We start from the raw sequence: 13,972 nt of genomic DNA, 5'->3' as shown, positions 1-13,972 counted from the left end.
ATATTTGGGCCGCACTGTAATTTCTGTGGTGCCACAAAAGTATTAAGTAAAAGCAGAGGGTCATGGAAAACTCATGACTTACAGTATATTTTCGACGAACACACAAAACGTTTCCAACCAGTGGCACCATGACCCCCTGATTTTATGGAAGTCATCTTGTTTTAATGTTCACTTAACCCTTTAAATCAGGAGTGTCAAGCCCGGATCCTGGGGGGCTGCAGTGGCTGCTGGGTTTCATTCCTGCCACTTTCCTAATTTGTCACCAATTCTTGCTGCTAATGATACTCTCGTCAATTGCCTTCATGTCAGCTGACTTACTTTTTAAGATTCAGGACCCTCCAATAGCAATCAAGAAATGCAAAGCGAGCCGACAGATGATTGGCTTATTCAAGGCTTTCGGACTCTGTTCCGGGAAGACCACCATTTTTGCTCCAACCAATTCCTGACGGGTACACTTTTTGAGACGAACCCGGCACCATTTGCGTAACGACAAAACGACAAAAAGGGGGAAAAGCCGGGAGATCACGGTTAGAACGCAAAGCCAAGACACGATCGAAAGAACCAACAAGAGGCCAACACGCGAGAAAATGGAGAGCAAGACTTTCTGGTATCCACAGATCGGATAAGCAAAGGACCCCCTGCCAGCTGCCTTCTATACCTTCACGTTGATTACAAACAAGTCAGGACCACTGAGGCCTCGACCCCTGAAATGCGAGGAAGCAGACGTGATAGACAGTAACGTGGACTTGGAATCCCAAAGCACCTCCAGTGATGGCCACTAGAGGGGGATATCACAGTCAAACCCCAGCTAGTCGTAAAGACAAAGCACCGAATCTTCATAAAAACAAAAGGGATGTGTCGTCAGTGACATTCTGGGGGTCCTCAGACTTTTCAGCTCCTCTTCATCCTTAGTCAGTGATACTCATCTTCACCCCGAGGTACAAGATTCTTACCCTTTGCCTTAATGATGTCCTGTTGGCTTTAAGTCACATTGATGTTCATGTAGTGGTAGAGGGACAGTGGTGGCTTGTTGCATGTTGACGTGACGTGACAATAGTGACCCCTCTGCAGTATTTCCTACGTAAACCCCTCTTTTTCCGCCTTCCATACTCATTTAAGTGTTTTTGTTTTTCTTCTTCCCAGGAGTCCATTCTAGCAGCTCCAGACCGCCTGCCTGTGACGCAGTGACAACAGGGAAGATGGAGTCCTTATCTCAGCTCTCCTCACTAAAAGGAGGCGAGTTCAAGCCAGAGGATTACGTGACGCCACACTACAAGGAGTCGTACCGCCTGGCTATCGATGCGTTGCTGGACAGCGGCAGACAAGGGTATTTGGAGTTCATCACCAAGGAGAGGCTTTGTGACTTCCTGGCAGAGGAAGAACTGGAGTTCATAGAAGAGAATGCCAGGAGACCACCGCCTCTACCCCCAAATGATGACCTCGACATCTATCTGGATGACACCTCCTCCACCGGGACGTATTGGCCTGTCGATTCTGACGTAGAAACCCCGGACCTGGACCTTGGCTGGCCAATCTTTTCACCAGATTTGGCAAACAGGACCAACATAGACTTGTATTTCCATCCACCGCGGCAGAACTGCCCAACGATAAAAGAAGTCATCAGAAAACTGATCCAGGAGTCGAAAAAGGTAAAGTCGGGGTCGTTGATGTCATCGATTAGCGCCAGCGCTCCATTTAAGGTGGCTGACCGGTCGGCGCTGATGGTGAAACGCTCTGAGACACCTGGCAGGTGTGCAAGGAAGTGTATTACAATGTAGTGTTCCTGCTTTAGGGATTGGCTCCCGCTCGGACCCCCTGGGGTGAGGGACGTCCCAGCAATCCCCAGAAGGTCATAGTTGATTGTGCTTTAAATAATTCACTGAGGTCACTCCCAGTATTAAACAGGGGAGCGGGGGTCCTTCTCAGTGACTTCAGCACTCGGTCATTTCAATGAATCCCCTTTTGCTGATTTCAGCCGATGGACACTTTTGATTGTTTCATTGAGCAGAGCCACTAAGTGTTTTCAGCTTGCAGACCCTCAATCATTTCATTGACGGGAATGGAGGTCCCTTATGTTAATTTCAGTTTTTCACTCAATCAATTAATCGAGTGGAGTAGGGGGTCCCCTCACCCCCCCACTCCATGGTAATTTCAGCCCATAGACAATGAATCATTTCCTCGAGTTACCCCCTTGCTGATCTCGGCTTGTGGACACTTTTTGAGTGCCAGGTGTCCCCCTTAGTGACACTCGGCCACTTCATTGAGATACCCCTTTGGTGTTTTGTGTTTTGCTATACGGTCGCGAGACCAGGACGCTATCTGGTGACCTGAGACGAAGTTCTGTGTCACTTCAGAGGGTCCTTGGGTATCGCTGGTTTGACTTTGTGTTGCTCACGGAGTCCCAATTGAGGCACATAACCTGCATTGTGAGAGGGCATCTGTTAGGGCACTATGGTCAGGTGGCACCATTACCCGAGGGTGATCCGGCTCACAGGACCCGAGTGGCTGGACCAGACCAAAGGGGTGGCCACGTAACACCTGGCTGTGGCAGATAGATGGGTGGGGCTGGACCCCGTGTCTGCCCTGGGGGTGTTGCCAACCAGAATCTCGAGCTGTTTTGTCGTGTGGTGGGTGTGCCAACAATAACAATAATAATAAAAAGTCTTATTTATGTAGCACCTTTCATACACTCAAGGACACTTTACAATTCAATAAACACATTAAGAAGACAGTAATAATAATTCATTACATTTATATAGCACTTTTCTCAGTACTCAAAGCGTTATCCACGCAGGGAGGAACTGGGAAGAGAACCCACAATCTTCAAAGCGGCAGCACTACCACTGTGCCACCTGTGAGGACATTGAAGTTACATACAAGAAAATGAATAATACTCATTGAAGAGATCCATCCATCCAACCCACTATATCCGAACTACGGGGGACTGCTGGAGCCAATCCCACCCAGCACAGGGCACAAGGCAGGAACAAACCCTGGGCAGGGTGCCAGCCCACCGCAGGGCACACACACCAAGCACACACTAGGGACAATTTAGGATCGCCAACACACTTAACCTGCATGTCTTTGGACTGTGGGAGGAAACCCACCAGACACGGGGAGAACATGCAGACTCCATGCAGGGAGGACAAGGGAAGTGAAGCCAGGTCTCCTAACTGTGAGGCAGCAGCGCTACCCACCACGCCACCGTGCCGCCCTCTCATTGAAGAGATGTGTTTGAAATGAATAATTGATGTTTCCTTGCGAATACTTCAGAGGGAGAGCATCCCAAATTTTAGGGGCCATCACACTGAAAGCTCTGCCACCCATCGTTACTAACCTGTATGTAGGCACAGTGAGTAAGGTGGCATCCGATGATCTCAATGCACGGGCAGGGGTGTGACGAAGCAGCAGCTCAGACAGATAAGGCGGGGCTAAACCAGGAATAATAAAATCTGTATTATTATAAAGAAAAAAAAATGTGTGACGAGACGTGATCTTCTGAAGAGGAGACAGAGAGACACTTCAGAGTGGCAGAGACACCTTCACTTCCCGCGACACGGTCAAGTCACGTCATACTGACATCCGTTGGAAGCATGTTCCCGTGAGACGGTGACCTAGGCAAGGAAAGTAATAATCAGTGGAATTGAAAACCTTGCAGGTCCAAACAAAAGACAAAGAGTAAAAGACACAGCAGAACTTCATACAGACGTTCAAAAACGTTGGCGCCATACACATGCACAGCAGGTTACAGATTACGACAGCAGTGGAATTCGAAAGGCTCACAATAAAAAACACCTTAGCGGGATACACACGCAGAGCAAGTTAAAAAAATATGACAGTACTACAGTTCAAAAGTGTCAGACAAAAGTCACGCAAACAAACAAAATTATTACTCGGTGAAGTAACGGAGCAGCAAAAAGAGATCGAATATATGGACATGGGTGATATGACGGAAGTACGTGTCTCGTTTTCACAAATTGTGCAAAATGAAATGACGGCGAGACGTTTTTTAAATATGCATGGGAACTTTATTTAGCAGAGCTCTTACTGTACATCCACGGCATCCGTGCTCTGTATTATTAAAACAACCGACGTCCTTTTTTCTGGTGCTTTCCTTATGACATACAGTAGGTCCCTAAACAATGCCTGATAATAATAATACATTTCAATGGCGTATCTTAAAACAAAACTGTACATATATGTATTCATATTTTTTTGACACATAAATATTACAATATGTAGAAATTGTAAGGCTTTAAAGTTGAAGTCGGCGACTTGTAGATTGTTTAATTCATGTTGCCATCAGGGAGAAGTATTTCCCAATGAAGACACGTTTCATTTTCAGAATTCAAAGATTTGTTGTTTGGTGAAAGTGAATTCCACAAACACTACAGGCAAAATATACGCGTCTACAATAATCTTCTCACGTTCGCATCATTCAATGCACAAAACGATGGACACTTAGACACACAGACGCACACATTTGTCATTTTATTACAGTGGACTAGTTGTGCTACTCATCTTAGACGGGTTGACATCTAAATACTTAAAATTGATCTTAATGTTAGCGTTTGCAGTGCATCATCTGTTTTAATGCATTTTATAATGTATGTAGTAATATAATTTATTGCATTTGTCGTTCTAACAGATGGTGCATCAGAAATGTTTGTAGAAATAAAATGTATTGCATTTGTCATTCTAACCGATGGTGCCTTACAAAAAAGCTTTCACAAATCCTATACCATATAGCTTATAAAAGAGACGTATGCCCTGCATCTGTCATTCCAACAGATGGCACATCACAAAAATTAGCACTGCTTTAACAAATCCAATACCAAATGGATTATAACAGAGACCAATTCCTTGCATCTGCCAAGGTTGCCGGTTCAAATCCCGTAAATGCCAAAAGGGACTCTGCTCTGTTGGGCCCTTGAGCAAGGCCCTTAACCTGCTAATGCTGAGCTCTTTGAGAAAAGCGCTATATAAATACAAAGAATTATTATTATTATTATTTATTTATTATTATTATTTATTGTTATTATTCCAACAGATGGTGCAACAAAACATTATTTAGTAGATGGTGCATCAGAAATGTTTGTAGAAATAAAATGTATTGCATTTGTTATTCTACCAGATGGTGCATTACCAACATTTGTAGAAATAAATTGTATTGCATCTGTCATTTCAACTGATACTGCATCAAAACATTTGTTGTAATATAATGCATTGCATTTGTTATTCTAACAGATGGTGCGTCACAAACATTTGTACAAAAATTGTATGGCATTTGTCATACCAACCGATAGTGCCTCACAAAAATTAGCACTGCTTTTATGAATCCCATACCAAATGGCTTATAACAGAAACATATGCATTACATCTGTCTTTCCAACAGATGGTGCATCAAAACATTTGTTGTAATATAATGCATTACATTTGTTATTCTGACAGATGGTGCATCACAAACATTTGTACAAAAAATTGTATTTCCTTTCCCAGATGGCGAAACAGGATAGTCGTACTGTATAATATGAAACAAATGCTTTCAGAAAAACGAATAACACCCACACAATGTCAAAATTAGCGATACATCCCCATGTATTTAACCCACTTCTATCATCTCAACGTCTATCACAGCATTACATTATTAATGTGTATGTAAAAGTTGCAGCTAATCGTCTCTTCTTAATTAAATTGAATCAAGCTAAACTTAGAAGGGAACATATGCAGGGTCTGATTGATCACGTTCAAAATTCACATTTCAATAGTTCAGACAAATTCAAAATGGGTAAAGCAGTAATATTACATTCATCATATCAAGGTAGTCCAAGAGCAATGCAACAGTTACAGGCTACAAAAAGGACACAACAGCACAAGAAAAGGTCCAGAGAAGAGCGTCTGGGATGATTCAGGGCTACAGGGGATGAGTTAGTAGAATTCAGATTCAGTTTCGGATGAGGCCTGAAAATCAAGAGTCCACCTTATGAGAAGAATTTAGGAGTCACAGTGGACTCGATACTATCAACTGCCAGACTGTTCAGAGGCCATTAAGAAGGCTTGCAGAATGTCAGGTTATATAGCACCTTGATTTGTGGAGTGCAAGTTCTGCTCAACCTTTATAACACACTGGTGAGGCCTCATCTGGAGTCCTGTGTGCAGTTTTGAGTCTCCAGGCTACAAAAAGGACATAACAGCACAAGAGAAGGTCCAGAGAAGAGCGACTTGGCTGATTCAGGGCTACAGGGGATGAGTTATAAGGAAAGATTAACAGAGCTAAGCCTTTACAGGAGATGAACAGGAGACCTGACTGAAGTGTTCAAAATGATGAAGGGTATTAGCGCAGCGGATCGAGATGGTGACTTTACAATGAGATCATCAAGAAGACGGGGACACAGCTGGAAACTTGTGAAGGGGAAATTTCACACAAACAGGAAGTTTTTCTTTACACAAAGAACGATAGACACCTGGAATAAGCAATCAAGAAGTGTGGTGGACAGTAAGACTTTATGGGCTTTCAAAATTCGACTGGATGTTTTCTTAGAAGACATCAGTGGCAGACATTATTGGGCTGAATGGCCTGCTCTTGTCCAGATTGTCGTAATGTTCAGACCTGAGATTGGTGGAAAGGCCCTTCAGAGCAGATATCGGTTTGAAGACATTTGCTTTGTATTTTGGCTTTTGTTTCTAGCATTTGCATTCTGCTCTTACAGTTGCGTGGTATTTTGACTCGTTGTGCCCGTCCTCTCCTGTTCGGCTCCTCTTTGTCTTTATTCCTCCTCACTGGGTGTTTCATGACAGCCCCATCCACCTTTCAGAATCTCCCCGTTTATTGTTTTTTGTTACTTTTGTGGCTGTGCTAATGCCATCAGTAGAATACGTGTGTCATGCTTGTGCAAACAGCCACAGGACAGAGGTGTTTGTTTTTTGCATGCAGGAAGAGGCTTTCAGGGCAACCGAAATAAGAGTCGTCAGACAGGCTGGATCAGTAAACACTCAATTTAGCAAAGCAACCCGAACCAAAACGGATATGCAGAGAATGTGAGCCTAAACAAAGCAGAAGATCAAGACTGGCAAGCAAATGAAATTACTCAGGAGCCGTCCCAAAAAAAATGACAGAAAATGAGCAAATACGAAATGGCAAAAATACTTAATATTGACAAAATGGGACAGGCCTAAGAGAAGAATGACCCCCCCGTCATCCTCGAATTTCAGCTAAACGCCGCTACTTGTCGAGGACGGGTTGAAATCGTGTGGACCTCAGCATTATTGTTTGTAGTGCACTTTCTATTGTAATGTATTTTGTAATGCATGTAGTAATAAAATGCATTTCATTTGTCATTCCAACAGATGGTGCATCTCAAACATTATTAGTAATGAAATACATTGAACGTTTCATTCCAATAGATGGTATTTTTTAGCCATTTTTTACTGCCATAAAACAGAGATGCAGCAAACAGATGGACACTTAGACACACAGACACACACACAGAAACACACACTTGTCGTTTTGTTACAGTGAACTAGTTGTGTTACTCATCTTAGATGGGTTGACATCTAAAAATTGATCTTAATGTTAACGTTTGCAGTGCAGCATCTGTTTTAATGCATTTTATAATGTATGTAGTAATATAATGCATTCAATTTGTCATTCTAACAGATGGTGCATCAGAAATATTTGTAGAAATAAAATGTATTGCATTTATCATTCCAACCGATGGTGCCTTACAAAAAAGCTTTCACGAATCCTATACCGAATAGCTTATAATAGAGACGTATGCCCTGCATCTGTCATTCCAACAGATGGCACATCACAAAAATTAGCACTGCTTTAACAAATCCAATACCAAATGGATTATAACAGAGACAAATTCCTTGCATCTGTCATTCCAACAGATGGTGCATAAAAACATTTGTTGTAATATAATGCATTTCATTTGTTATTCTAACAGATGGTGCGTCATAAACATTTGTACAAAAATTGTATTGCATTTGTCATGCCAACCGATAGTGCCTCACAAAAATTAGCACTGCTTTTATGAATCCCATACCAAATGGCTTATAACAGAAACATATGTATTACATCTATCTTTCCAACAGATTGTGCATCATAAACATTTTTTGTAATATAATGCATTACATTTGTTATTCTGACAGATGGTGCATCACCAGCATTTGTAGAAAAATTGTATTGCATTTGTCATGCCAACCGATAGTGCCTCACAAAAATTAGCACTGCTTTTATGAATCCCATACCAAATGGCTTATAACAGAAACATATGCATTACATCTGTCTTTCCAACAGATGGTGCATCAAAACATTTGTTGTAATATAATGCATTACATTTGTTATTCTGACAGATGGTGCATCACAAACATGCTTTCAGAAAACGAATAACACCCACACAATGTCAAAATTAGCGATACATCCCCATGTATTTAACCCACTTCTATCATCTCAACGTCTATCACAGCATTACATTATTAATGTGTATGTAAAAGTTGCAGCTAATCGTCTCTTCTTAATTAAATTGAATCAAGCTAAACTTAGAAGGGAACATATGCAGGGTCTGATTGATCACGTTCAAAATTCACATTTCAATAGTTCAGACAAATTCAAAATGGGTAAAGCAGTAATATTACATTCATCATATCAAGGTAGTCCAAGAGCAATGCAACAGTTACAGGCTACAAAAAGGACACAACGGCACAAGAAAAGGTCCAGAGAAGAGCGTCTGGGATGATTCAGGGCTACAGGGGATGAGTTAGTAGAATTCAGATTCAGTTTCGGATGAGGCCTGAAAATCAAGAGTCCACCTTATGAGAAGAATTTAGGAGTCACAGTGGACTCGATACTATCAACTGCCAGACAGTGTTCAGAGGCCATTAAGAAGGCTAGCAGAATGTCAGGTTATATAGCGCCTTGATGTGTGGAGTGCAAGTTCTGCTCAACCTTTATAACACACTGGTGAGGCCTCATCTGGAGTCCTGTGTGCAGTTTTGAGTCTCCAGGCTACAAAAAGGACATAACAGCACAAGAGAAGGTCCAGAGAAGAGCGACTTGGCTGATTCAGGGCTACAGGGGATGAGTTATAAGGAAAGATTAACAGAGCTAAGCCTTTACAGGAGATGAACAGGAGACCTGACTGAAGTGTTCAAAATGATGAAGGGTATTAGCGCAGCGGATCGAGATGGTGACTTTACAATGAGATCATCAAGAAGACGGGGACACAGCTGGAAACTTGTGAAGGGGAAATTTCACACAAACAGGAAGTTTTTCTTTACACAAAGAACGATAGACACCTGGAATAAGCAATCAAGAAGTGTGGTGGACAGTAAGACTTTATGGGCTTTCAAAATTCGACTGGATGTTTTCTTAGAAGACATCAGTGGCAGACATTATTGGGCTGAATGGCCTGCTCTTGTCCAGATTGTCGTAATGTTCAGACCTGAGATTGGTGGAAAGGCCCTTCAGAGCAGATATCGGTTTGAAGACATTTGCTTTGTATTTTGGCTTTTGTTTCTAGCATTTGCATTCTGCTCTTACAGTTGCGTGGTATTTTGACTCGTTGTGCCCGTCCTCTCCTGTTCGGCTCCTCTTTGTCTTTATTCCTCCTCACTGGGTGTTTCATGACAGCCCCATCCACCTTTCAGAATCTCCCCGTTTATTGTTTTTTGTTACTTTTGTGGCTGTGCTAATGCCATCAGTAGAATACGTGTGTCATGCTTGTGCAAACAGCCACAGGACAGAGGTGTTTGTTTTTGCATGCAGGAAGAGGCTTTCAGGGCAACCAAATAAGAGTCGCCAGACAGGCTGGATCAGTAAACACTCAATTTAGCAAAGCAACCCGAACCAAAACGGATATGCAGAGAATGTGAGCCTAAACAAAGCAGAAGATCAAGACTGGCAAGCAAATGAAATTACTCAGGAGCCGTCCCAAAAAAAATGACAGAAAATGAGCAAAATAAATGGCAAAAATACTTAATATTGACAAAATGGGACAGGCCTAAGAGAAGAATGACCCCCCCGTCATCCTCGAATTTCAGCTAAACGCCGCTACTTGTCGAGGACGGGTTGAAATCGTGTGGACCTCAGCATTATTGTTTGTAGTGCACTTTCTATTGTAATGTATTTTGTAATGCATGTAGTAATAAAATGCATTTCATTTGTCATTCCAACAGATGGTGCATCTCAAACATTATTAGTAATGAAATACATTGAACGTTTCATTCCAATAGATGGTATTTTTTAGCCATTTTTTACTGCCATAAAACAGAGATGCAGCAAACAGATGGACACTTAGACACACAGACACACACACAGAAACACACACTTGTCGTTTTGTTACAGTGAACTAGTTGTGTTACTCATCTTAGATGGGTTGACATCTAAAAATTGATCTTAATGTTAACGTTTGCAGTGCAGCATCTGTTTTAATGCATTTTATAATGTATGTAGTAATATAATGCATTCAATTTGTCATTCTAACAGATGGTGCATCAGAAATATTTGTAGAAATAAAATGTATTGCATTTATCATTCCAACCGATGGTGCCTTACAAAAAAGCTTTCACGAATCCTATACCGAATAGCTTATAATAGAGACGTATGCCCTGCATCTGTCATTCCAACAGATGGCACATCACAAAAATTAGCACTGCTTTAACAAATCCAATACCAAATGGATTATAACAGAGACAAATTCCTTGCATCTGTCATTCCAACAGATGGTGCATAAAAACATTTGTTGTAATATAATGCATTTCATTTGTTATTCTAACAGATGGTGCGTCATAAACATTTGTACAAAAATTGTATTGCATTTGTCATGCCAACCGATAGTGCCTCACAAAAATTAGCACTGCTTTTATGAATCCCATACCAAATGGCTTATAACAGAAACATATGTATTACATCTATCTTTCCAACAGATTGTGCATCATAAACATTTTTTGTAATATAATGCATTACATTTGTTATTCTGACAGATGGTGCATCACCAGCATTTGTAGAAATAAATTGTATTGCATCTGTCATTCCAACTGATGGTGCATCAAAACATTTGTAGTAATATAGTGCATTGCATTTCTTATTCTACCAGATGGTGCATCTCAAACATTTGTGCAAAAAAATTGTATTTCCTTTGTCATTACAACCGATTGTGCCTCACAAAAAGTAGCACTGCTTTTATGTTTCTCATACCCAATGGCTTATAATAGAGACATATGCCTTGCATCTGTAATTCTAACATCAAAAATATTTCTAGTAACATAATGCATTGCCTTTGTTATTCTCCTAGATGGCACATCACAAACATAAAATAAATGTTATTGAATCTTTCATTCCAACAGATGGTGCATTACAAACATTTGTAGTAATATAATGCATTGCATTTGTTATTCTAACAGACGGCGTGACACAACCATTTGTAGTAATAAAATACATTACATTTTTCATTCCAACAGATGGCGCATTGCAAAAATTACCACTGCTTTTTCAAACCCTGTACCATGTGGCTTTTAACAGAGATTGGGTACTGATGGAGGTGATGGATCAATATGTCCAGGGGATGTGCTTTTGGAACTTATTGGGACTTACATGCTTTGGGACAGCATGACAGATGTTATTGTCCTTGGATATTATGACACAATGGAATACATTTTTTTTATCCAATCTTTGGATAAAAGCCAGTATTCAATTGCTTTTGTGAAAATCTGTTTACTTCCATGTTTTTATATAACAACCTTTTGTTGCATAGAATTTTGCTCTTCATTTTTGGCCTTGGCACACGATTTTCTTTGATCTTCTGTTTTTTTGATCCATTTCTGTTTTCTCCTGGTTTCTCCAAATCTCATCCGCCCGGCAGACATTTCAGTTTTTGAGCTTGTTTCTCTTATTCTCCATCTTCTGGTCGTTGACCTCGTCTCCTGTAACCCTTTTCCTTTTTCTCCCCGATTCCATTTCCTTTCAGAACTGCTGCCACTCTGAAGAGTCTTTGCTGTGAGGGTCTGTCTTTATGACGCAGACCCGTGAAGATGCCCGGTCTAGTTGTTGGCATGGTTTTTTTTTTTTTTTCTGGGGGGACTGCCTCCCCTTTTTTGTACTTCAGTCAGATCCTCTCTTTGCGTTTCCCTCTATTTTGGGATGGGGATCACCTCCATGTCTAAGACGTCAAATGCGAATCTATGTTAGTGTGAGGACTTCGGCCCACCCAAATGTGCAGATTTCCAGTTCTTACAGCTGAAGACCACAAGCTTTGTTTCATTCGGGAACATGTACCCCTCAATTAGTGGCTGCACTTGCAGCTTTATCTGCAATGTCCCCTTACATGACTTGGCACAGTGATATGAAATTGTCCCCCACTGTCACTTTAGTCACTGAAGTTTTGGTCTGGGGGCTTTAACTATTATTCTGGAGGATTTTATTTAGTGACCGCACCTGCTGATACAGCGACGTATGCATGGCAATCAGAATGATTCAGACGAGCACTTACAGACAGGTACCCCTGCCATCCTGATACAGACATTGCGCAGCGAATCAACAATGGCAGGCAGCAAATGCATGGCAATCAGAATGATTCAGACGAGCACTTAGGCGGCAGACAGCCCCCCAGTGAGACCCTTTAAACCATCATTTGGCCTTTTGAATGCTTGTGGCAGCAGCTGATTAAAGCCCATTAGACATTTGCTCCTGTGGCAGCAGGAATCAACAATGGCAGGCAGCAAATGAGGCTTTTTGTGTAATTTGCTGCCAATCCTACTAGAGATAAATGCACATAAAGCCTTAATTTCCCGCTGAATCCAACTGAGTTAAAAAGCAGGTAAATTGGCATATTGAACTTCTGTGTATAATGATGGAGTACTGTCTGGAATCGTGAACCAAGCGAGCACGGGGCCTGTCCTCGTTTTCTACAGTAGAATGGTCAATGGTGTCAAACGCTGCACTTAAGTCCCACTTACAGTGGAATTTCCTTATTTATGCTACAACCCGTGTTAGTGCCGTTTCTGTACTATCTAAAGTGACAGAGAAATGAGCTGACTGTTTCAAAGCCTATAGTTATTTAGTATGTGTGGGTCTGTCCATGTTGTTACTGTGCCATGCAATAATGAACAGATAAAACAATGCATTGAGCTCAAACTCTACAAGACCCTGGCAGTACCTGAGCCGGCAAAAGTAGAGCTGCCTTTAGTGCCCTCCCACAGTGAGCGCCATCTCAAGACGTCATGGAGCCACCGTCATAGAGGACCTCATGTGCCTGGAGAACTGTGGGCAAAGTGAGACAAGCAGTCAGTAGTGGGGACCGAACCAGTCTGTGCCCAGTCTGTGCCTGCATTTACCAGGCATCTCAGAATAGAGGAACCAGAGCTGCCCCTTTCTATACACGGATCACACACTGTGCATCGGGCCCAAGATCGGAGGACTGGTGTTGTGGGGGTCCACCGGGGTGTCAGTAGCTGGGACTGAACCAGTCTGTGCCCACATTTATCAAGTGCCTCAGAGTAGGGAAAGCAGAAGTGCCCCTTCTTATATGCAGATCACGCACTGTGTGTGGGGTCCGAGATCAGTGGACTGGTGTCAAGGGGGGGGCGCATTGAGGGCTCAGTAGCTGGGACTGAACCAGTCTGTGCCCAGTCTCTGCCCCCATTTAGGGAGTAGGGAAAGCAGAGCTGCTATATATTCACACATCATGCACTGTGCATGGGTCACAAGATCAGAGTACCGATGTTAAGGGGGGCCCACTGGGGGTCAAATATCGGGGACTGAACCAGTCGAGATCGGTGCCCCCATTTATCAAATGTCTCAGAGTAGGGAAATCAGAGCTACCCTTTGCTATATGCAGATCACGCACTGTGCGTAGTGCCCGAGATCAAAGGACTGATGTCGAGGAGGGTCCTTTAGGGGGGTCCTACGACATCAGGTAAAATTAGACAAGTAGTCATTAGCAGGGACTGAACCAGTTGAAATCTGTGCCCG

At 42.2% G+C, this 13,972-nt stretch overlaps 1 protein-coding gene across 1 annotated transcript in view; it reads left to right on the top strand.

Annotated features, from left to right (window-relative positions):
- Positions 1-1,149: 1,149 nt before the first annotated feature.
- The window catches only part of LOC120516957 (protein FAM83B-like), a 66,472-nt gene continuing 53,649 nt past the window's right edge, over positions 1,150-13,972 (top strand). Inside the window, exon 1 of the mRNA XM_039738995.1 lies at positions 1,150-1,649. Coding sequence (XP_039594929.1) covers positions 1,200-1,649 — 450 coding nt within the window. The 5' untranslated portion in view covers positions 1,150-1,199. The remainder of the gene's footprint in view (positions 1,650-13,972) is intronic.

The sequence above is a fragment of the Polypterus senegalus genome, chromosome 16 (assembly GCF_016835505.1).
Source record: "Polypterus senegalus isolate Bchr_013 chromosome 16, ASM1683550v1, whole genome shotgun sequence".
Lineage (NCBI taxonomy): Eukaryota > Metazoa > Chordata > Cladistia > Polypteriformes > Polypteridae > Polypterus > Polypterus senegalus.
Note: the sequence above shows the minus strand (reverse complement) of the source record. Positions and strands in the feature narration are given on the sequence as shown.